Source organism: Phalaenopsis equestris, unplaced genomic scaffold, assembly GCF_001263595.1.
Source record: "Phalaenopsis equestris unplaced genomic scaffold, ASM126359v1 Scaffold000002, whole genome shotgun sequence".
In the NCBI taxonomy this organism is placed as follows: Eukaryota; Viridiplantae; Streptophyta; class Magnoliopsida; order Asparagales; family Orchidaceae; genus Phalaenopsis; species Phalaenopsis equestris.
The window spans coordinates 58447125-58471350 of NW_018164444.1; the positions used below are offsets into that span (position 1 = coordinate 58447125).

General features: G+C 34.2%; 1 protein-coding gene across 2 annotated transcripts in view; it reads left to right on the plus strand.

Annotated features, from left to right (window-relative positions):
* The first annotated feature begins 8454 nt into the window (after positions 1-8454).
* LOC110017995 (heterogeneous nuclear ribonucleoprotein A1, A2/B1 homolog) overlaps positions 8455-24226 on the plus strand; it is a 20643-nt gene continuing 4871 nt past the window's right edge. The window contains exons 1-8 of one of the 2 annotated variants that reach the window (XM_020715199.1): positions 8455-8606; positions 8928-9050; positions 12575-12655; positions 12764-12852; positions 13018-13092; positions 19551-19612; positions 19696-19755; positions 19832-20032. In XM_020715199.1, coding sequence (XP_020570858.1) covers positions 8928-9050; positions 12575-12655; positions 12764-12852; positions 13018-13092; positions 19551-19612; positions 19696-19755; positions 19832-20032 — 691 coding nt within the window. In that variant the 5' untranslated portion in view covers positions 8455-8606. The other variant, XM_020715200.1, reaches the window with a different exon arrangement.

A 24226-nucleotide genomic window follows, 5' to 3' on the forward strand; every position in this document is an offset into this window, starting at 1 on the left:
TATATATATATATATATATATATTTATATATGCGTCACGTATTCAGATCAGTTGGTCGGGCATCTACTTGTAAGTTGTAAGTTCCCTCTGGCTGGGTTTGATTTCCCCCGAGTTTAAGGTGTGTTACTCGAATTATAGGCGCATGAGGGATGGTCGGGACGTGTATCATAGCCGCCTACCATTCATTTTTATTATATAATAATAATAAAATTTAAGGTTAAATTACATAATATTGGTAATTAATTTACGGTGAAAACCATGAGGCATGGATTTCAAAAAAAAAAAAAAGATAAATCTGAAATTGTCTGGAGGCAGACCCACGGTATAGAGCCTCACAGAGAAGAAAGTAAAGAAAGAGAAAGACAACGACAGAAATAATTCACTCGAAAAATGACCCTTACTTATAAACATCAGGGGTATGGAGTTAAAATTACAGGTATGTCCTCTAATTATTAGTTTCTATGAGGGTTAATTTAGTACATTACACGTGTGTCAGATATACTAGTTGATGTATATTCATCCGTGAAGGTTTTTTTTTTCGTGAAGGGTTGTTGATGAAGGTTCATTCGATCAGTACAATATTGTCAGTCGGTGTGTATAGAGTTATTGTTGCTTAACAATCTAACAAGTCAGCTCTAGGCCGATCATCCCGCCTTTTGTTGATCAATCTTCAGTTTAATCATATGGGTTTTTTTATGGTATGAGATTGATAATCGATCAGTGTGTACTTATGTTCGTCATTTTTATGTTGGATCGTTGGATTGCTTCAAGATTCAGACTATTATATTTTTCGTATACATATTCCTTAATTCTTAAAAGTAGTGCTGTGAAAAGAGCAAGAGAATCTTTTTCTTATATAAATATATTAAAGCATGAATCCAATTTATGATGACATAATTTTTTAATAAATGACTTCTATAATTTTCTGTGAGTAGTATGTTATAAATAGATCGCATGAGAGTGAAGGGTTGTGTCTATCCTTCTTCCTTCTAAGTCAATTTTTTGTTGCTTGGGTCTGCTGAGATGTTTAGCAAAGGAGCGTCTCAGGATGAGTCACATGACAGGGACACACTTCTTAGTACCCTTAGAGATCCAAGGCCCGAAAGGGTGAAGTGAAGAGAAAACTGGCAAAGGAAATGACTGCAAGGGAAATGACCGAAAAGAGGGTGGTGAAGAAGATAAGGATTACTGACCAGAAAAATAAGATAGGGTCTTCTGACTCGCTCGCTAGTTCGTAGCAGGAAAAACTTTAAGAGAAAACTAAGGGGTTATTGGTCAATCCTCTAGTGGAGCCCGCAGTCACGGTCGATGATCCCGCCGACACGACCAAGGCACCTGTCCAATCTGTACCTGACCTGCTGAATACCGTTGAGGTCAAAGAGGCAGCTGGTCGCCTAAAGTATCAGAAAATGAGCTTTCCTTTTCAGTCGAATGATAGAGGAAAACTAGTAAAGGTGCAGTTTCTCTCACCACATCTGTGTGGAATCGACTTCTTTGTACAAGATTTCAACTTGTTAATATCTTTTTTTTTCCATTTATGATGCTTTTTGGTGCAATCATAGAGATCCTGATGATCGACTCTCTTTCATCAAATTTTTGTGATGATCCTCCTAAGGATGCTGCAGCCATGGATCAGGTGTCGGTCGGAGGTGATAAGCTTCGTCGTGAGGGACAAGATCTGAACCACCAAGGTAATCTAGACGCGGCCAAGAAAGAGGCTACTAAGGGACCTCATATATCTTTCGATTCTTTTGTGCACCGCCTTGTCAATATGAAGGAGCATTTTGCCCGAGCCATGGTGCATTCTCAAGAAGTTGATGTCCGAGGAGTAGCTGCATGTATAGAGAGAATGGGCCAAATGGAAAGAAAGGTTGTTGCCTTGTGTGGGGAGCTCGCAACCCTTCACGAGGAGATTACTAATGTCTAGGAGGAGATGACGCAGTCAAGTAGGGACCAGACGAGCCGAACATTTTAGGCCTAGGGGTGAGGTTTTGTACGAGAGGATGCTTCACGAAGGATTTGTCTCATGCAAAGTCACAAATGATCGTCTAGTGAAGATTTTCCTCCTCGAGTGGCTTTTTGAAATGTTTTTTTAATCTTCAATGAAGATGAATAAAAATATTTTTTAAATCTTAATTTAGTCTTTAACTCAAGTATCATGTCAAATCTTGTCACATCGCTATGTCCCATGTAGTACCATTTCATATTCCTTCCTCGTATAAATAAGCTCACGTCATTTTTTTTGGCCTATCCCTTCTCCTTTCCTTTTTCCCTTAGACTTGTTTTTTCTTCTCCCTTTAAGATGGTGAGGAAGTTTTTTTGTAAGAGACCTTCATTTTGATTCCCGCCATTGAAACCTTCATTATGTCTATGGAGGAGGTGACAACGATTCAAGAGCTTTATGTTCTAAACTCTTTGATTCGACTCCGACCGACAACAAGCCATGAGCAAGCTATTGTTTGATGTTGATTTAGCCTTCTACAAAGATCAGTTCAAGCAGGGTATTTGCTTAACATTATGTAAAGAGCTCTGATGGATTTTTAATCTATAGAGGGTCATTCCGACATAGGTTCTTCCAAGTTTTGTGGCCGCAATTATGATTTTCTTTCTATTCTGTTAGAGGATGAAGATTTCGTGGACGATCAAGCTATTCAACCATTTCTTATCATTCAAAGTCGGCCAGGATGACTATGTGCAACTTATTGTTGGTTACAAGGTCCAGTAGTTGGGCCTTGAAAATAAGATAAAAGACTGGAAGACCAAGTTTCTCGTTGCTTTTTATATGAACGGTTTTTCGGACTTTCTTCGTTGTTAGAATTGATTAATGTCTCCGACATTACTTTGCATTTTCCTCTCAGTTGTCGCATTGATGACCCCGTTTGCAATTATTTGGGCCTCAACACGGTGGACAAAATCGTTAAAAGAGTTGGTCGTTTCCTGCATCAGTGATGAGTAGAAGGGTAAGAGGAGCTTTCCAAAGAAGACTCCTCTCAACAACTCCAGATCCACTCCCAAAATCTAATGACAGAGAACCTATGAAAGTAGTCCTTAAGCGACTCTTCTTCACTTTGGCGATTCCCAATAGATGGGACAATTTTTTTTATGTTTTGTTGATTTGATATGAAGTGCTCCATGAACAGTCTAACAAGCTCATTAAAGATGCTAGCAGTGTCCCCTGAAATAGAGTAGAACCAAGTACGAACTTGCCCTTTATGAGTGGCCTAGATTACTTGACATTGAAGCACATCAGGGGAATGATGAATGTGCATGATGCTTCGGTAGTAATCAACATGCTCGTAAGGGCTAGTCTCCCCTTCGTAGGTGTCGATATTCGAGAGCTTGAAGCTCACTGGGATAGGATGTTAAAGAACCACCTCCGCTACAAGCAAGGATTCTTAAAAGTTGCGGCATTTGGAGAAATGTTCCCTATTTTTTTAAGGGAACTCTTTCTTGACCACATGTCATAGCTTGTTGCGAATTACATTGTCGAGAACGACAATAAGGTGGGGCAATGTTAGGTGAGTTGAGATGGATGAGTGGAACTGTTGGTATCCAGGAGATCAACATCTCGTCTTGGCAGTTAAAATGTTCTTTCCTAGGGAAGGGGATCGGTGTGCCTATTTTTGAACGGTGCATTTCTTGTAGGCTGTTGAGTTTGTGGTAAATGAAGTTCATCCAATGATGCAGGCAATGACTACTGAGTTGCGCGTAGGAGCTGTAGGATCTTTAGCTGAGACTCCTCCATTTGGTGCATTCGGTCTTCCAGAGAAGTACCCGAGATGTCCTCTTCTACAGAATAACTTCTTTTAGGACGAGAAGATGAAGAGGCATGCTACCCTTTGGCTCCGTGACAGCTCCCTGGAAATACGGATGTTGAAGTGTGATGCTCCATTGTCACGAGTGTTAAGTCTGATGGCCATGTAGTGAGTCTCGCAAGTACTTCAGTGGTGGGATTATCCTTTTGCACAGACGACGCCAAACTGATGTGTGCTAGAACATTCCCACGGCAGTACAGTAGCATATTTTCGTCCCAGCATGATACGAAGAATCAACACACAATTAGAAAAAATAAAGCAACTAATAAAGACAATAGCAGTTCTTACGTGATTGAAAGGGAAAAACCATTAGGTTTGGCCCAACTGAATAGTTCCACTATAAAAAGATGATTACTGTTGTAACTAATTGTCCCACAGGTGGAAAATGATTGCTGGGTCTCACAAGCTATAACATCAATGTACAAATGAGTTTGTTGCTAGGAATGAACAGCAACTGATGGTGATTGGCGAAGATAAGAAGGTGGTGGTTGACGACGGTCGACGGTGGCCAATGCCGATTGGTGGTGGTCCACGGTGGTAGGTGGTGGTCGACGACAGTCGACGATGATCGGTGGTGGTCGATGGTGACATGAGTGGTGCTACACATCTCTTTCTCAAAGCTTCAAGCTCCTTCAAGCCCAAGCTTCTCTTCCCACTCTATGGGTGTGGCGTCATTTATAGATTTCTGGGTGCGATTAATGCATGAATATGTTTTGATCGGACGACTTAGAGGACTTCTCTCGATCATACGGCCTTTGATGAACATTTGAATGTCTTAATAATGTTGAAATCGAGTGATCTTGGGCTCCTTGGGTTCTTATTGTCGAGACACTCAATTTGATTATAGACTTGTCGGAATCAACGCTCGTTTGATGTTCCAAATGAGTCCGAAAAACTTTTAAAAGTGATTTGACGGCTTGATTTGTGCTAAATTAGACTTGAATTGGACAAATTTTGATATAATTGGGTATGTTTTGTCTGAAGTTTGATTATAAATATCTGAGCTCTAAAAGAATTTTTATTGAAGTTTAATTATTTCTTGCTCATAAAAATGCATCGAAATCTATGTCATGTGAATGATGGCAATTACGTATCAGACATTTACATACATACCACCCAATTCCTATGTATTTACATATCCAACATCTAAGCATTGTTTTTTATATTTATACCAACCACATTTCTCATATCACATAAGAAAATATCACTTTTTTTTACTTTTAAGAATTGAAATATAATTTTCAATGAATGGGAAAAATGGTATATATGAAAAAAATGAAGTTGACTTGTTAGATATGTAAATACATAAGAATTGATTGCTATACATGTAAAGCTTCCATTCACACACACATCTATATATATATATATATATAATTATTTCAAGCCAAAACGAGCAGAAGAAGGATGGTCAAAACTTTGTTCGTGTTTGACTCGTTTATATATATAAGGATTTATTTGTGAATTTATTTAAAAATTCTTAAGAATATACTTAAATTATTGCAAACGAGTAAATTGCAAAAACAGTTTCTGACTATTTATATGGGACAATTTTAATGTCAGAGTTTATACAAATGTCAAAATATTTTCTACACTATTTATATTGGGGCTAAAATAGTTATCATCGAGGACTATTAGAGCTCAATTTTAAATATTCAGACACTATTTTGATAATTTTGTAAATTTTGGGACTAAAACTTTACCATTAAAATAGTCGAGGGCATTTTGGAACTTTTATTGCAAATAGTGATTTTGCCAATTGATTATGGTGTAAAATTGTTTATAAAGCTTTCAAAATTTTATTTGAAGCTCTGCATAGGATCAAGGCAATAAACAATGATATTATATTTGAGCTGTGAATTCACAAAATTAGAATTTGAATTAATCTTTGTATCTGATAATTAAGTGATAATAAATTATACGTCATAGAACTTAATCTACGCATGAGTGAGCAATTATTCTTGCCTTTTATAATACATGATAATAACTCATACACCAACAAATTTTCATTATCAGCATGGATTTCGAGGTGTGACACGAATCTCGAGATAATTTTTTGATAAAAAATCTTCGAACTCCAATTAAAATTTATCTAGAACTCTGATCATATGAATAATCAAATTGAGTGGTTTGAATAGGTGAATACAATGACTTCAAAATTGGTCTAATTCAAGTCGAACCAAATTTGGATCAAACCGTTAAGCTATTTTGGTAAGCTTATAGTGCTCTACTTGAATGTCGAATGGATTTCAAATTTGAAAAGCTTAAAGTCAGATCAAGCATTTCAATAAGACAAATCTAGCGAGCCCAAGTTCGCTTAATTTTGACATCGTTAAGACATTCAAATATTTACTAAACACGGGCCGACCAATGGAATTTCTCTGGGCCGTTTGATGGTGTGATTAGGACTTCTTCTTTATTTGTATGGATCTCTCTCCCCATCTCTATAAATAGAAACTTAACCCTTTATGAAGTGCTACCCGAACACACACTTGAACCTTAAGAATGAAAGGGAGAAGGACTTGAAGCAATGTGTCGTTTCTGCACCAAAGATCCAGAGAACGCCTCCTGCTTCTGCAGTTGACGACCAGTGTCGTACACAGCTGGTTGGTCACCATCGATCGCCAATAACTTATTACAACAAAATTCCTTGCAGAATCATGATATGTGCTGTAAAATCTCGACGTACGCTGTAGAGTAACAAGATATCCAGTGAAACAATGCACTCAGAAGGCAATGTAACAACACATCCCAATGATGGTGCAACATGCCACAAAGACGGTGCAATGGTGCACCCTAAAGACAGTGTAACAATGCATCTTGAAGATGGTGCAACAACACACCTTGAAGATGGTGTAACAACGCATCTTGAAAATGTTGTAATGTTACACTCAACATACAATAGAACAACGCAACCCGCGTACAGTGTATCTATATATCCCAAAGATGGTACAACAATATGCCCCAAAATATGGTGTAACTATGCTTTTTATAATAACTACTTACAACCACATACCTGGGATACAATAACTTTCTTTGGACTACTGGCTCTCTCACTATAGCCCGCACATTGGACTACGTGGTCCACAACTCGTAAAGCTTTCAACTCCGACCATTGCGGCCTACGAACATTATCACAGTTCATGCAACTCCCAACTCCATCTCCTATGACCTATGAACATTATAGTAGCCCACCACTATGACCTATGAGATCAACTACAACTTACGTGGTCCACAACTCATACAGCTGCCAACTCCGACCTTCGCGGTTTATGGATGCTATCACATCCCATACAACTTCCAATTACAACCTCTGTGGCCTACGTGTGTCATCACAACTCATGCACCTCTCAATTAAGACTTGTGTGGCCTACAAACGTTATCACAACTCATATATCTCCCAACTTCAGCGTCTATGACTTATAAATATTATTACAGCTCCCTGTTACGACTTATATGACTGAGTATGATATATGACTCATAGCACATGCAACTCATATCTTAGAACTCCATGACCTACGAATATTATTGCAGCTCACCACAACATAAGTTACCAACTATGACGTATATGATCCACAACTAATGCAACTCCCAACTCCAGCTTTTATGGTTTATGATATTTTGTTAGCTCACTACTACGTTCTATGTGACCAACTAAGGCCTACGTGGCTCACCAGTCTTGCAACTTTCAACAACAACCTTTATAGCCAACTGACGCTACTGAAGCAACTATCCATGACACATGCCCAATTATTTATCACGATTTTTATTTACGACCTCTGCCACAAAGTAACACTAGAACCACCATTTATAATGTTCATGACGGATTATTATCTCCATAGCATTCATCCAAGGCTTTTGCGATTCGTTACAGCTTATTGTTGAAATACCGATGACTTCTATTTTTAATTCTATTGTCCCAAAGTCAAGAGATGAGTAGGGTTATGTACTCACCATTATATAATGAATTATTTCAAATGAGCTAGGTCTCGAGGTTTTTTCTCTTTTCAAAGATTTTTTATGGAAAAAGTTGAGGTGTCTTCTTATATTACTCTTTAATTACGAGAGTGTGTGTGTTGGATTTTCATGCAATGCTAAGACATTAAATAATCACTCTACCAATACAAATCTTCCGACTCACATCAACAACTATAGTTAAATGAATAACACTACAACTCAATTTGGTGTAACATATAACAAACAAACAACATTTGAATTAATTGCAGTGGATCGTAAGAATATAATTACATGAGTTTGACAATTTTTATAGTTTTATTGTTTATCGCTATATTTTTATCTGCCTTCAACAATCTTCTTTTTTTAAATATATCATTTTTCATTATTTTGAAAATAATTTTATAAATAAATTACAAAAGAATTATATATGCATGTAAATTACATATATACTACTCAATTCTTATATATTTATACATCTATCATCTATATTTTAATTTTTACATATATTTTATGCTATCTATACATGAAAAGGTTATTTTATGTTTTTTTTTAAAATTAAAATAGTGATATTTTTGTATGATACTAAAAATTTGAGTGGTACATATGTAAAAAAAGCAAAGTTTAGGTGCTAGATATGAAAAAACAGGGGATTTGACCATTTGGGTGGCGTGTATGTAAATGACCTCAACAAAAGATTCTCGTCCAGTAAATCCGTCTTCAACCCTAGCCGAAGATACGGGAGCTTCTGGCGCGTGTTTATATTCGACTGTAGTTTCCATAAAAAAGATTTTTTGGGCGGCAACGAAGAACCTATCCGAAGAAGTAGGCGTCGAAGAAGTGAGCTATATCTTTGTTCCTTCTACTTTGCTTGATTGGTTTTTTTCTCAGCGACGATTCCTGAAACCCTAGATTTCGTTAGTTGCGATTTTTGGGTAATCCTATTACGTTCTGTTGTGGATTAGTTTCGTGGTATATGTTATATCTGTTAGTCGCGCCTTGATTCCGTTTTTTCTGTTCTTGTTCCTATCGAATTACATTCTGGCTTGCTGAAGGAACTAGATTTTTCAGAGCTTTGATGTGATTTATTTGGTTTGCTATTGCTATCGTTTGGATTTACGGTATTTGATGTCGAAACTTATATATTTTGGGCCAAATTAGATGGATCGGTATCAGAGAGTGCAGAAACCGAGGGAGGAGACCGCCATCAATGAAAATGAGATCCGGATAACTGCCCAGGGAAGGATGCGCAGTTACATCACGTATGCGACTAGTCTACTTCTGGTATGCCTGATTATGAAATAAAGATTTTTTGTATTTGCACGGGAATTTTTTATTTTTGTAATGCTAGAGTTTTTTTGCCATGATTTTCATGGAATTTGCAATTGATGTTGGAGATATTTGACATGTACCCAACTTGATGAATGAAAGATTATATTCATATAAGCAGATTTAACTTAAATCTTGTTAGTTAAATCTTCTAGGACAGAAAAATGACTATATTAATTCCAGGATTTGTAAATCCATTTTCTTTTCAATTCCTTCTCGGTTTCCTTAAATCCTATATTTACTAAATCCTGTTTTTTGCAAGATTTAGTAAATTCAGATTTATAGGATTTACTAACGCAGCCCCTTTGAGCAAAGAATATTATTTTGTTGCAAGATTTATTATCTTTACCGCTCCCAAAGTTTATTTTTGAGGTCTATTCACCACTTCTATTGTTGCACAATCAATGACAAATTTTAGCAAGTCCACATTTTTTGAACCAATGAAGTAAAAAATATGAACTAGAGACAGAATAAGACAAAATGCTTCTCTAGCGCATGGAACACAAGGGATTAATTATGTTCCAAACTGCCTTTTTAAGCTTTTCAGATTTAAATTTGACAAGTGCAGTTGGTGGGATTGAGTTTCGTCTCTTCAGCTTTCAGAGTTGTAAGCAGTTTTTTCTTTTTAAATAAAAGGAGGATGGATTGAGGGAGCTGGGAGCTATGAAGTGGAGACTTGGCCAAATCCAACGCTCAACCTTCACATTGCAAAATCCTTTTAAAAATATTCTTCTTCTACTTCAAATAGTACTAACAATCATAAAATAATTACAAAATTATGATTAAACGGAAGAAAGAAAAGGAACGCTTACTATTGTGGTTCATATTTATTGGATTGAATGGTCTTGAACTTTCATTTAGCTAGTATACAATCTAAGAACATGTTGTTATGATTAATTTCACAATGAAATAACTTTGTAACAAAATAAATCTTTTTATAGTAAATATATTGATATGAGGTGATAGAATTTAATTTATATTAAAATATCACTTAATCACTTGAATTCAATGCATGTTTTGAAAAATAAGCAATTTATTATTTCTTTATTTAGTTGAATATAGTTTAAAATTATTAATGCATTATCAAAATATCAGTAAAAATATGGTTTATTTTTTCATTAATATGATTACAATGGCTCTTTATCTGTAACTAATGGTATAATTCAATCAAACATTGAAACTACAATTGAGTTAGGATGTTGAAATTCACTGTAAAACCAAATTAAATTGATTTAGTATTGTGAGTTAAGTAATGAAGATAATAATGAGATTTAACAACCGTTCAATACTCCTGATATAATAATAGTGCCATAATAACCAAGATTTTAAACTCTAATTGTAGCCATCAATTTGGTCCTTGATCGCTTCCGCTTTTTTTTTAACTATTCATGTTAATCATAACAATCTAGCTATTAGAAAAATATTTTGTCTAAAATACTAGGGAAGATTTGTTGTACAAGTTCTTAGGAAGAAGAAAGTATAAGGTATCATCCATCAAGGGTGAACCTATCTATACCATATAGCTTTTTGTGGAATTTTAAATGGCAAACTTTAGTTACTGTTTTTTTCTTCGAAGAAATAAAAAATAATCTCTATTCACTTTCTTTTTATTTGATTTATTGTGAAGACATTAACATCAAAGTTCTCCTCATCTTAAAGATAAGCCCTTAATCCATTGACATTCCAAATAAATTTGCAGAGTTTGTATCCTCATTAATCTTCTTAGAGTTTGTATCCAATCATTTGTTTTTTCTTGAGCTCTAGTATAGTCGAAGCTTCGTTATTTTTTTGCATGTAAATCCATTTGAACTGAAGCCTTGTTGTAACTTTATACCCTTGAAGAGACATGTTTTTGTGAATGTGACCGTCTTGTCCTTGTCATTTTAAAAACATAGCTTCTATAATATATATAGATATTTAATTGGATGCAATCTATAGAAGAACTATTACACTTTTTTGGTTCTAATGGACACTTCATTATGTTCCATAACAGATTTTGAATCATATTCAAAACAGTTCTCCTTACTATCGGCTTTCTTGTTTTGGTTTTTTTTTCCTTATTTTCGTGGACATCTAAAATACAATGCTGTTTTGGAGGACTATGCTCAAAACCTAAAATTGGTGCAACTCTTTTTTAATGACACTTTTTTAAGATGGAGAAAACATTGTTTCATATTTATTACCGAATACAAGACAGTAAGCTCATAAAAACTTTTACCTTTGAAGGTCAGACACTTCAATTAAAATAGTAACTTCTACATAGTGTTTCTTTTTAATATACCCACAGTCGTTGAAGGAGGGCAAACAATTAAAAATTGTTAATATTCATGTTGTTCTTATTTCCTTCATAGTCAATGAATCTGTTAAAATTAAGGAAATAAACTTAAAATCACCTTTTTTTTCAATCACTTCCCTTTGTGAGCACATAATCAACGTTCGTTAGTGGCAAAAGAAAATGTGATTTTGAAAAGAATTTGGTTGTAAACATGAACTAATAAAAAATTGCAAGCAAATGCAACAGGTAGGACAATCCAGCAATTCACATAATTAATGGAGGCTGTTCATGATTAAACCTATGAAGTTTTGGTGCTCCAAATGCTAGAGTTATGGGAGATATCATGTTAGTCTGGATGCAAATCTCGATAGAAGAATTTTAATGATGAAGAGATTCCAAATTTTTTAAAATTAGAAAATGTTGAAGACTTGAGTGGTAGTTTCACATCACACTAGCAGTTGATGCAATTTCATATAAATTTGTGTTGGAATTAGTGGTACACTAATAAATAATTTTGCGTAATATCAGGGTTTAGAATTACTACTGTCAAATCTGCATCTTCTCTGTTGATTTTAATGATGCGTTTTAAATATATTCAACATGACATTGTCACACATGTCCTGCTATTTTTTTTTTCTATATCATAATAACCTGATCTAGCACTTTTATGAATTTACTATTGTACGTGTATATCAATAACATAAATCTAAAATTCAAATAATAAAATCAAATTGTTCCATTGCTGTTTGATGTGGAATGGAGTACAGAATGGGTAGTACCAATGGTAAAATTGACTTTATATTGTACGAAGATACTAGCATAAACTTGGGTGGCAATAAACAAGAATCAGCAAATTATATGACTTGATAAAGCTCGTTTAAAATAATTTTGATGGTCTATTAATAAGGATTCTGATGTAATGGTCTTATTTACACTTTAGTGAATTTTATTTGCACATATTTGAAGTTAAATTTGCTTTAATATTTTTTCTTTCTAAATTGGATGCATAAGAGGCATACTTTTCTCCAATTTTTGTTCCAAAAGATTGCATTCTTTATGCTACTTGCTAATGATGCTTGCATCATGAATAATGCAATTTTTTTAGTACATTTGATTTTTACTTACATGGGAATATTTTGTTATTTTTTTATTTTTTTTAACGAGTAAATCAATGTAAATAATCACCTTAAGCTGTTTGCTTTAGGAAAAAGATTCGAATGAAATTGTCTTCAAGGCCATGGGAAGAGCTATTAACAAAACTGTCATGATTGTGGAGCTAATAAAGGTACTTTAGCTTGGTCTGTGCGTTTTTTTTTTGTCATTTTTTATGTTAATTCTATTTGGGAGTTAAGGTTAAGGTGTTGTTTTGTTGCTTTTTGTTGCATATTTGCAGAGAAGGGTTGTGGGTCTTCATCAGAATACTGAAATTGGTTCTACAGATATCACTGACACCTGGGAACCTTTAGAAGAAGGCCTACTTCCGTAAGATCATAACTAATATCCAAGATTAAAATGATAATGATAGGTTAATGTATTGGAAACTTTTAGTAAATAAAACCATAATGTATTGGAAACTTTTTGTAAATAAAACTATTATGGCTTAATCTGCAAATATTGTTACTTAATGTTTATACTTCTTTTTTCTAGGCTTGAAACTACAAGGCACGTGTCTATGATCACAATTACCTTATCGAAGGAGGAGCTGGATACATCCTCTCGTGGGTTAGTAAGAATCATGGCATGGTTGCCATTTTTGTTTTTGCAGTTTATTCAAATGATATTATTTATTGTCATTTAAACATTTTCAATTTGTAATGTGATAGTTATAGCTTAAATCAGCTGCAATCATGTCAAGCCGTAAAAGTATCAATAATATCTTGTATATCCGTTCCTATTTTCTTTCCATTATTTGTGCTGATATTTTCAATTTGTTTCCTTTTACTTTTAATGTTTTTTTTTTCTTTTTATTTTTTTTAATATTTGTCATATCTATCACTTTTTTCTCCAATCATCTTGATGCATTCCCATGAAATTGTGAAGTATTGATTCATCTTGATTGTTCAAATAGTAACGCTGAGATTTATGCTTCTGAGATCTCTGTGTAATATGGTTAGGGTAATTACACAACTAAAATTTGATAAGCTTATTTAGATCATACCCATCACCCATTTGAAGCCATTTAATGGCTAGATTTCAATCTCAGTCAGCACATTTCTTAATGCTATGGACTCCATTAATCCACCCGTCAGGCCTAGAGACAAAATAATGCCATTTATTGCAAAGCAAGATAACTCTCTTTCTTAGCCCTTCAGTCTACTAGAGAACCAAAAAACACCATTCAATTGGGTATTTTGTTCAAATATGAATCACTAAAAATGAAATATCTCATTTAACCATTATTGCTAAAGCGCGAAGTACTAAACTACCATTACTTTCTACTTTATAAATCCCCAATCTTCTGCTGGAAAAGGCGAAGTAATTTAAAATTCTTGAAAACTATTATTAATTTTCTAGAATTCGTTGGGAGAGAATAGGTTTTGCCTTTCTTTCATAAGCTTTAAATCCCCATTACAAACTTGAGCATTTTCTTGGAAGCTTTAAATAAAGATATCTATTGGGTTTTAACCCTTTACAACTTATTGCAATTTACTATCGGTAATTGATTTCTTGATTGAACTCTGTAATTACTCAAAGTCAAGGAACTCCGATCTTTTTGGCATTTGCTAGGGCTTGGGAGAATTGCTTAAGGATCGCTTTTATCAATTTGCAGATAAGGTTAGATAATTTGCAGTTGTCGATCTATTTTTAGATGAGGCCAAACAAATCTCAAGTTTCAATGCAAGGCTCTTTTGCAATGATTTTAAAGCTTGGCCGGTAGATTGAGATGTGTTGCCTACGATCTATGCTTTGATTGTATTAGATGAAGCAATCTAGATTTATTGTTTGTGTCTCTCCCACAGTGCTACCAAACATAGAAGAGGGAGATTTGTATAAGAACCTAGCTAGTAGTGTTTAAAGACAATTTTATATTAAAACTAACTAGCTTTGTTTATGAGAGTTGCACAATAGTCTAATTACAGATCATTAAATACAGTGAGAGCTAGTATCCTCATGGAAATTTATGACCGAGAAGCTCCAGGCCAACCATTAAAGTTTACTAATGGCGAAGATCAAACCCTCTTATCTTATCACTTGCATTGCACTCAAGGACATTTAAACTAAAAGTTGTTCTTTTTTAAAAGAAAAAAAGTTTGAAGGCTTATTTCGTCAAGGGTACATAGGCTATTATTTGTAGAATCAGGCTATAAACCCCCAATTTCAACGGCCTAGAATACTTGGATCAATTTTAGAGGAGAGAAATGTTTGGCATTGTTAAAGATATCATTGGGAGATTGTCATTGTCTTCTCCATCATCTGCTTTGGAGACATGAATAAGCGATCAAATCTAATTTAATAATTCCATTTTTTCTGATTTGTTCCTGGACTCCCTCATTATTCTTGCTAGAGTGGGAGACTTTTCCACAACTAGAAGAAATATAATTGATGTTGGCAGTTTTGCTGACATAGTTTTCTGTCTACCTGTTTAAATTTGGACTTCATAGAAGAAGAGCTTCTACTATACCCTCTCCAAGCTTATGTCTTTTGATATAAATCCATTGAAGCTCAAGGATTGATCACATGTAAAAGCTGACACGGCTAGCCACCTTCTCAATCAACGCATTTCGTCCAGTTAACAGTGGTGGATATTAATATGGCATATGATATCATTTTTCAAAACACTACTTTTATCTAATTTTATGGTGGTGGTATCTATTAGGGCTGTAAACGAGCCGAGCTTGAGCGAGCTCAGGCTTGGCTCGTGTTCGGCTCGTTCGAAATAGCTCGGGTTCGAAATCGGCTCGTGTTCGAAATCGGCTCGTGAACAGTGTGTTCGTGTTCGGCTTGATTTAAATATTCGTGTTCGTGTTCGGCTCGTGTTCGACTCGAAATTGGCTCGTTAAACTAAAATTGAGGAAAATAGATGTAATGTGTGGGATTCGAACCTGGATCAAATCTATACAAAAGAAGACATTAACCACATTGCTACATGAGGCGTTATGATTTAAATTTAGACATAAATATATATAATATATTATTATATAAATAAAATATGTAATATATTGTTATATAAAAAAATTATATAATTTTTTTTTATCGAGCCATTTCGAGCCTCAAAAATTCTTCGCGTTTGGCTTAACGAACGAGCCGAACACGAGCTGCTAAACGAGCCGAACACGAGCTGTTCACGAACAACGAGCCAAATTGACAGCCCTAGTATCTATTTTGCACATGAAGATAAAATTCCCAACTTTAGTCAGTGTAAGGGAAGTCAAGAGTAATCAGATATTGGCTCTTTCTTGTTATCATTATGAAAAAAGTGCACTATTTTTCCAACAAACTTTATTCAAGTGCCTCATGTTAATTATTCCTTTAAAGCACTTTTGTAAAATGTGGAAAAAGCTTGGAAATTAGTCCAAATAAATTATCCAAATTATAAGCTCTTTCACCTAATGGATCCTCATCTTCTTGAAGATTTAATATCAGAAACTACCGACAAAATCTAGTTACCTTGAAAAAAAGCAATGCATCGAAAGGTTTATAACTCTTAACCATTCATGTACTTTTATAGATTATCCAAACTTTGGCTCTTAGCTTGACCACATCCATTGAGGTGAGCATGAATAGCTTATCTTAATATTATGACTTCTATAGGCATAAGCAACAAACACGATGTTGATTATACTTGTCTATTTAACACCTTTTTTTATTAAATTATTTGCAGGATATGTGGCTGATAATGATTTTTTGCCAACGAAGATTGGCAAAGAATTATCGTTTGTGTTTGAATAGTATTTTTAGTTAAAGAGAATTACTTTTCCACATATTCTCTTAAGGGATGTGCCTAGTTTTATTTCTAATTCACTTTTTAATGTGACCTATTTCAAATTTCAATAAATATCCTGTCGCAAATATCATTGCTTATTTCCTCTTATGCAAAAGTCCTTGTGGTGGCTCATCAATGAGGCAACCTCAAATGGCATTTTGTATCAGACAACTCCCTCTCTTAAGTCTGGCTCATCAATGCATTATTTTGAACATGGTACACAAGTAGACGAGGCCTTGTTAATGCGCGAGCATTGAATGATTTAGATTTAATTTTGATCCTTGATATAATCCTATTATAATAATACGCTTTGGTTACTCAACATCTATTTGTAGTACTATATAGTGTTTTATCATTCATAACTTTATAACATCAAAATCTCTTTGGCACATACTATTTTGCGTTAATAGATATCAAATTAATTATACTCTTTGGCACATACTATCATTCATAACTTTTTCATATCAAAATGGCATTATAATCATACTCTTTGGCACATACTATCATTCATAACTTTATAATATCAAAATCTCCCAACTTTTTCATTCTTATATGTATCACTGATCAGTTCTTCAAATGCTCCTTGCTCCATGAAAGAGATTATTCTCTTGTTTGGGTAATCTGGTTTATTGTGCTCAATATTGTGGTACTTGAAGCGCTTCCTGGCTGAGACAGATTTGAGTGTGTTGGTTCTCCACCTATTATATCTTTTGGATTAGTTTTTCTTAGGCATTGTTAGCTTAGATGCTCCATTGGGAGTATTTTTGTTGCGTGATAATGAGTTGCATGCTGCCTATGGGTTGTGGCGGTTATTTGGTGATGTTGTTGCTTCTCCACCTTCAAAGCTAAAGTTTGTACATCAAGCAGGGAACAATACGGTTGCAGTTGCATCACATTATTAATAGTTAATTTCAATCATCTAATATATCTGTCAATGTGTGCTCCTTCGTTTTCAACAACTCATATTTCAGCATGAGTTGATCGAATTTAGTTGTTTACTCCTCCATAGGAGAATCTCTTTAATGCATGCGTGGAATTTTATGAATATATTCTGTCAGTTATGCGGGAGAAGCTATTTGTGTTGTATTTCCTTTTTTATTTTAGACTAGGAAGTGATTTTATTTTTTCCCTTATGCTGGCGAAGACCTTTAGAGTCTCTCACCTCAAAAGAGCATTCATCCCGAGCTTTGTGGTTATTAATTTAACTCTTTTGTCTTGTGTAATGTTTTTGTACTGAAAAATTCATTCCACTATTTGGAATACTTGATAAACTCATCTAGATCTATGCGGTCGTTAAAATTCGATAAATCAACCTTTACTACAAGGTTCTAACTTCTTTGATATTTTTTGCCAAATTGCCACACTAATGTTTCTTTTTCACCAGAAACTTCACGATGGAAGGGATTTGCTTTCTGCTCTCAATCTAGCAAGTCACTGTTGTGGCTATGGGTGTCCTCATCGGATTATCTCCTCTATTGTAATTGAAGGATTTCTCACTGCATATCCTCCATAGTGATCTCCTGAACACTTCATTGAGGGTTTCTTCGTTGCGACATGACATCTCATTCTTCTAATAGAAGTTTCAGTGGAAAAGAAAAGAGGTTGTTTCTAGGTTAGGGTTAGGGTTAGGCGGGTGATATAGAAAAAGAAAATTGTTGATTAAAAGTTGGTCGATTGCTTGCAGTTTTGATGGTAATTATCAGGGTGAATTTTTGTTGGAGGTAGGAAAATTGGATTTTGAAAGTTTTAGGTTTATGACTAGAAATTATGGTATTGAGTTGATCGATGATTTAGTTTATGCGGTTTTTTGGGTAAGTGTAGGAACGACATATCCCAAGAAAAAATTTAGGATTTGTCTGGCTTTGATAGCAGATGATAACGTTATATGGGAGAATACAAAAAGGTCATCCGACGTTTTAGGATGGGTAACATTAGTGGGAGAATGAATGGAATCTGAAATATGGCGTGAACTGCAGTTGGGTAGTGTGTTAGAAGTGAGAAAAAAAATGCAATTTTCTGCAAAAACTGCCTTCTAGTTTCAAACAACAGTAGCAACAAGTTTTACAACTAAGGAGGTCTTTGAACGTCAAGGAGAGATCACCACCTCAACCCTATCAGGTTACAGATACACCACCTGAAAGAAATCCAAGGATACAAATCTCCAATAGATAAAACCAAGAAAAAATATTTCCAAATAACATAAACAAAGCCAAAGGTCCCCCCAATATAGAAGACAAAACACATAAGTAGTTTCACAATAGAAAATACCTAATTAGAAATAAGAAAGTGGGAAACAAATAATATATATATATGCTTAAAATTGGAACTCAACGCTCCCTTTCCGTTTTCCAAACCTGCAATTGCGAGAGCCTGGATTCTGCAGTATTGTGGACTTATCGCAATCAGGATCGTGATATTGCTGATCCTGGGATTGTAGCAGGATTCTCCGTGGCACCTAAGTTGGCCATATTCTCTAGATCTCTTGTTTTCTGTCTTAACTATTATATCTTTTTTCTTTACTTAGTGCCAAACATAGAACTCTCGAAGGTTTAGCTTTTGCTTTCAGCACTACATTTCTTAAAATTTAGCTTTTTTATAATCATTATATACCTCAGTTGTTTTCAATTTCTGTCACGCTTTAAAAGCAATTTTTTTCTCTTTAATAATAGTTTAGTTTGCACCTCCTTGCTTCACAACTAAGTCTACTTATCATTGCATGATCTATTTTTTAGACAATCCTGAAACTTTAGCAACAATCTTGTTAATGGAATTTACCATCTAATCTCTCATCGTTTTTATCTTAATGAATGAATTCCAATTTTTACTCCTTTATTTACTTGCACTGAAAGGTTAACAATTTTTCGCGTTTCTAGTTTCACCCTTATCCTATGGAAAAATTATTTTTAATTTTTTTCTGTATGCTCATGTATATCAATAGCTACTATTCCATGTTATGGGTTAAACTCTCTCGAGTAGTCTTATAAAAACAAATAATAAAATGATTAATAAGAACAAATTATGATGAATGACTAAATATTGACAACACAGCTAAGATATGTTTGGAGCCCTATGGTGCATGACCTTAAATTCAAGTTTGATATATACATGAATTTATGTAACTTCTCATCATGTAATGATGTAGGAGCAAAGTTCCTGCCGTCTTCTGTATTTTCCAAAAGCTGAATTACATCATAATATTAAAATATGTTCTCTCTGCGATTGGGTATTCTGATGTTCTATTGCTTGTTCTGAACAGCTACCAGTTGCCTTTACCAAAGGATCAGGTGAAACCATTGGCCGAATTTGAGGATGATGGAGGTGCAAATTGCATTTCTGCATATTTAAACTTTGTTCATATTTCCATGGAGATCTCATTTTAATGATCTCATATTTCCTTTTAGAGGATTTTTCTGGTGGTCAAGGCAGAGCCCGTGGTGGTCACGGTCAGGGAAGAGGCAGAGGTATGTGGGCATTCCGTTTTGTTATCCCAACTGTTATGGTTTTCTTGTACGGTTCCTTACATTGTAATGTAAACAGGCAATGGATTCATGGCTATGGATTACAATGGTGAAGGATGGGACAATCGTGGGTATGGAAGGGGTGGTTGGAATCGTGGCCGTGGCTTTCGAGGCCGTGGCATTCGAGGCCGTGGCCGAGGAGGTTATGGAGATCTAACTTATTACCAACAAGAGAATGGTGGCTATAATGAAGAATATTCTGTTCCTACTCAGGGACGAGGTATCTGGCAGTTCTATTTCCTTCCATGATGGTTTTGCTCTATTTCTGCTGAATGAGTTCCATTCGTGGAAATAATTTAGTCCCAGTCATGTTGGATATCCTCTGATTGAAGTTTTTGGTTTTGCATTAGTTCATTTTCTCTATTAGCGAGGATTATGAGGAGAATTTTGAGAGAATGAATCCTTTGAAAGGATTTTGGAAGCCGTGTCTTTAAGACCCACCCATAAATCCTTAATAAAAAATGGACATTTTAAAAATACTATATTTAATGTCAAAGATAATCCATTTAATCATCATCATTAGCCTTACCCTAATAATTTGGTATTGGATTTATAATTTCCGTTTCTTATTTTGTTCTATTGTTTGCTAGAGAAAGAGTTTAACGCTTATTCTAATCAAATCTATTTTAACTTCTATCCAAGTGATTGTATTTGTACCTCTTTCTTCTATTGGATGCATTTTCTGCTTATTGTCTTTGACTATATTACATAAGTCTATTTCTGCTAGATCGTCTTCATTACATGTGACGCCCATAATCTCATTTCTCCTTTTTAGTTTCGACACATGCATTTTAATGTTCTCATTTCTTGTCATGATCAACTTAGCTTTCAAATACTTTTTATTGTCGCGCATAAGCTATTGCAGGTAAGCTGGCCGTCTGTTTATTTTTTGCAGTTGGAAAACAACTGTGTTGTAGCTTTTTTTGGACAAATGACTATTTTGCCCATGTATTGCAATGTTGTTTACAACAAAAATGTTCATACTAGCTTATCCCATACTTGAAAGTAAATATTCAGTTCGAACATTACAAAAAAAATAGACAACTCACTAAATAGTGAGTAGCACAACTATCAAAATTTAAAAAAAGATGACCGCTAAAATAACAATCAATAATATGATAATATTATTTTTAAAATGCAGCTGATATAGGTCATGAGACAAGCCATCCTCGAGGGAAGCTCGCCACGCGCGATCAATTTCAGCTGTCAATTTCTCCAACCCATATGCCCACCTAAAAAAGTCATAGTTTTTTTTGTTTTCTCCTTGAACACCTGTAAAACTCTCCCATAGCTATGTGGTTGTCGCGACGTAATTAGGGAGCATGGTAGTCTGTAGTAGCAGTGCAATCCTCTGGAGGTACCAGAAGTCCTCAAACTCATCTTTTTTGAAGGTTTAACGCAACAAAACATAAATTCTTAGATGCAATATTAGTGAATGAAATTTATAATTAAACAATAAAAGTTTTATTAAACTCAGAGATCTCAGAGAACATAACATAAACCAACGAATTTGTCACTTCCAAAAGGCAATAAACCTTAAAAAAAATTTATTTTTGGTTGCTTTCAAAACACGTAATGCCGAGCTCGTATGTGTCACATATGCATATCGCTAAAAAAAAACCATCCAGAAGTGCCTAGAAAAACCACAACAATGAAAAACTGAAAGGAACTTGGTTGCTTTCATTGGGATTTCACATGTGACAAGTACCAATAGCGGTTAATATACCATCTAAAAGAATAACATAAATGCGGAATAATCTGGGATGGGATCGCTCGCGTCACACGAAACAAATGACCCTAAATCATGGCCCGCAGTTCCACAACTGTGCTAAACGGGCCGAAATATGGCTATCTTTATTACTTTTTATTTATCATTACTTCTCCGTGACATCATCTTATTGTAGAATATTTCACCAAACAAATGAGCTAAATCACGGCCCGATGCAGTTCCACAGCTGCGCCAGACTGGCCCGAAATATGGCTAACTTTATTACTTTTTATTTATCTTTACATCTCTGTAATATCTTATCATTGTAGAATATTTCTATGCTATTTTTACCTTACAACTTTAGTAATGATATACTTCTCTATATCCTCATTTTATAGTGTTGTTGATTTTCAGAGTGGCTAAAAAACTGCAGCCTTTATTCTGTCTACAATAATCAACAATTTTTTTAAAAAAAAAGAAGTTTAAGGGCGGTTCATTTCTAAGAGATTGGCGGAACTTGAATACAACATGTCTCCGAGGAAGTAAGACTAGCATTGCCAAAAACCTCAAGATGGAACTCATGCAAATCGGTTGAAAACATAACAAGTGCGTGCATTGCTGAGTTGATGGTGTCTTGGGATAGCGTAAATGGTAGTATTTTTGGGATAGTATGAATGCATTGATTTTTGTGGCATAAAGTATTATCTTCAAATGACGGGTGGTGCACAGAGCCATCATAGGTGACACATGATGCAATTATCATGGTGGTATGATTATGTAGAAATTCATGCTAAATGAAGAGACTTTTCATATGAGTTATTATCCTTATGTGAAATATTTTTTGTAATAATTAACTAAGAATGATGAATATCACACTCTTTTGTGATCTAACTATGATTCAATGTCGCCAGAACTCAAGTTGATTTAGGTAGCTAGATGCAAGAAGTTTTTAGTTAATGATCTTGATATTTGACGTGGAAGCTAATTTTATCAGCTTATCAACATTTGCCCGGGTGTAGTGTTAAATAAGCAAGGGTTCTCACATTACAGGCGAATGCGGGTAAAGAAGTTAGTCCATAAAACACGTGAAACACATGAAACTAAGATTAGGATAGGATCTTGGAGTATAAGTACTCTCAATGGTAAATTAATGAAATTAGTTGATATTATGATTTATAGAAAAATTAATATCTTATGTATCTTATGTATTCAATAAATGGGTTGGAGAAAAAGCTAAGGAGATTGATAATTTAGGTTTTAAACTTTGGTATTCTGGTAAGAGTCACACTAGAAATGGTGTAAGAGTAATTATAGATAAGAGTTTGAAAGATAATGTTGTAAAAATTAATAGAGTTGTAAATAGAATTATAACCCTTAAGATTATCATTGATACTAAGATTTTTAATATTATAAGTGTTTATGATCCTCAAGAAGGTTAAGATACATGGTATATAGATAAATTTTGCAATGTCTTAAAAGACTTAATACATATGATATCTCTTGAAGAAAGAATTTTTATTTGAGGAGATTTAAATGGACATGTCGGTTGAGTGATAGATGACTTCAGAAATACTCATGGTGGCTACGCTTTTCTTTTGGAGTAACTAATGAAGGATTAATGAAGAAAGTAGAGCTATTATAAATTTTGCATTTGTGTATGATTTTGTTATTACTAATACTTTATTCAAGAAAAGAGATGAACATCTTATTACTTATAAAAGTGGATCTAATAAAACACAAATTGATTATTTTTTTATGAGAAGAAGAAATCGTCGCAATTGTAAAGATTGTAAGGTCATTCCAAGTGAGAATTTATGTACCCAACATTGTTTATTAGTTCTAGATTTTAAGATTAAGAGTTGTAGAATAAAGAATACTAGGACTCATCATCGTAGAATTAAATGGAGGACACAAATAAAATTATTTTTATGAGTAAAATTCAAGATTTCAAAATTTAAGATATTCATGAAAAAACAAATGTTATGTGGGATAAAATAACAAACACTATTAAACAAGTAACAAAAGATGTGCTTGGAGAATCAAAAGAAAAATTTTTTATAAATAAAAAAAGTTGGTGGTGGAATAATAATGTGCAAGAAAAGATAAAATATAAGAAGTTATGTTATAAAAATTGGTTTAAATGTAAAAGCTTAGAGAACTGGAGAAAATATCAAACGGCTCGCAGGGATTCTAAAAGAACAATCTGTGATGCTAAAAATTCTGTTTTTAATGATCTTTATAATAGATTAGATACTAAGGAGGGTGAAAAATATATGTATAAACTAGCCAAACAAAGAGAAAAGAAAAGTAAAGATTTAATTCAAATAAAGTGTATTAAAGACGAAAATTAAAAAGTATTTTTTTTAGAAAACAAATATTCAACATAGATAGGTGAGTTACTTTGATAAATTTTTTAATGAAGTTTCTGAAAATGCGATCGACCTTAGTGATCTTAATATCGTGAATAATAATAAAACGTGTCATTTTTACCGTCGCACTAGTAAAAAAGATTGAGGAGGCTTTAAAGAAAACCAAGGGTGAAAAGTCTGTAGGACCTATTGATATCCCAATTGAAGTGTGGAAATATTTGGGTGATTTGGGAGTTTCTTGGCTTACTAAACTCTTTAATATTATTTTAAAAACTAAAAAGATGCCTGAGTGGAGGAAGAGTATTTTGGTCCCCATTTTTAAGAATAAAGGGATGCA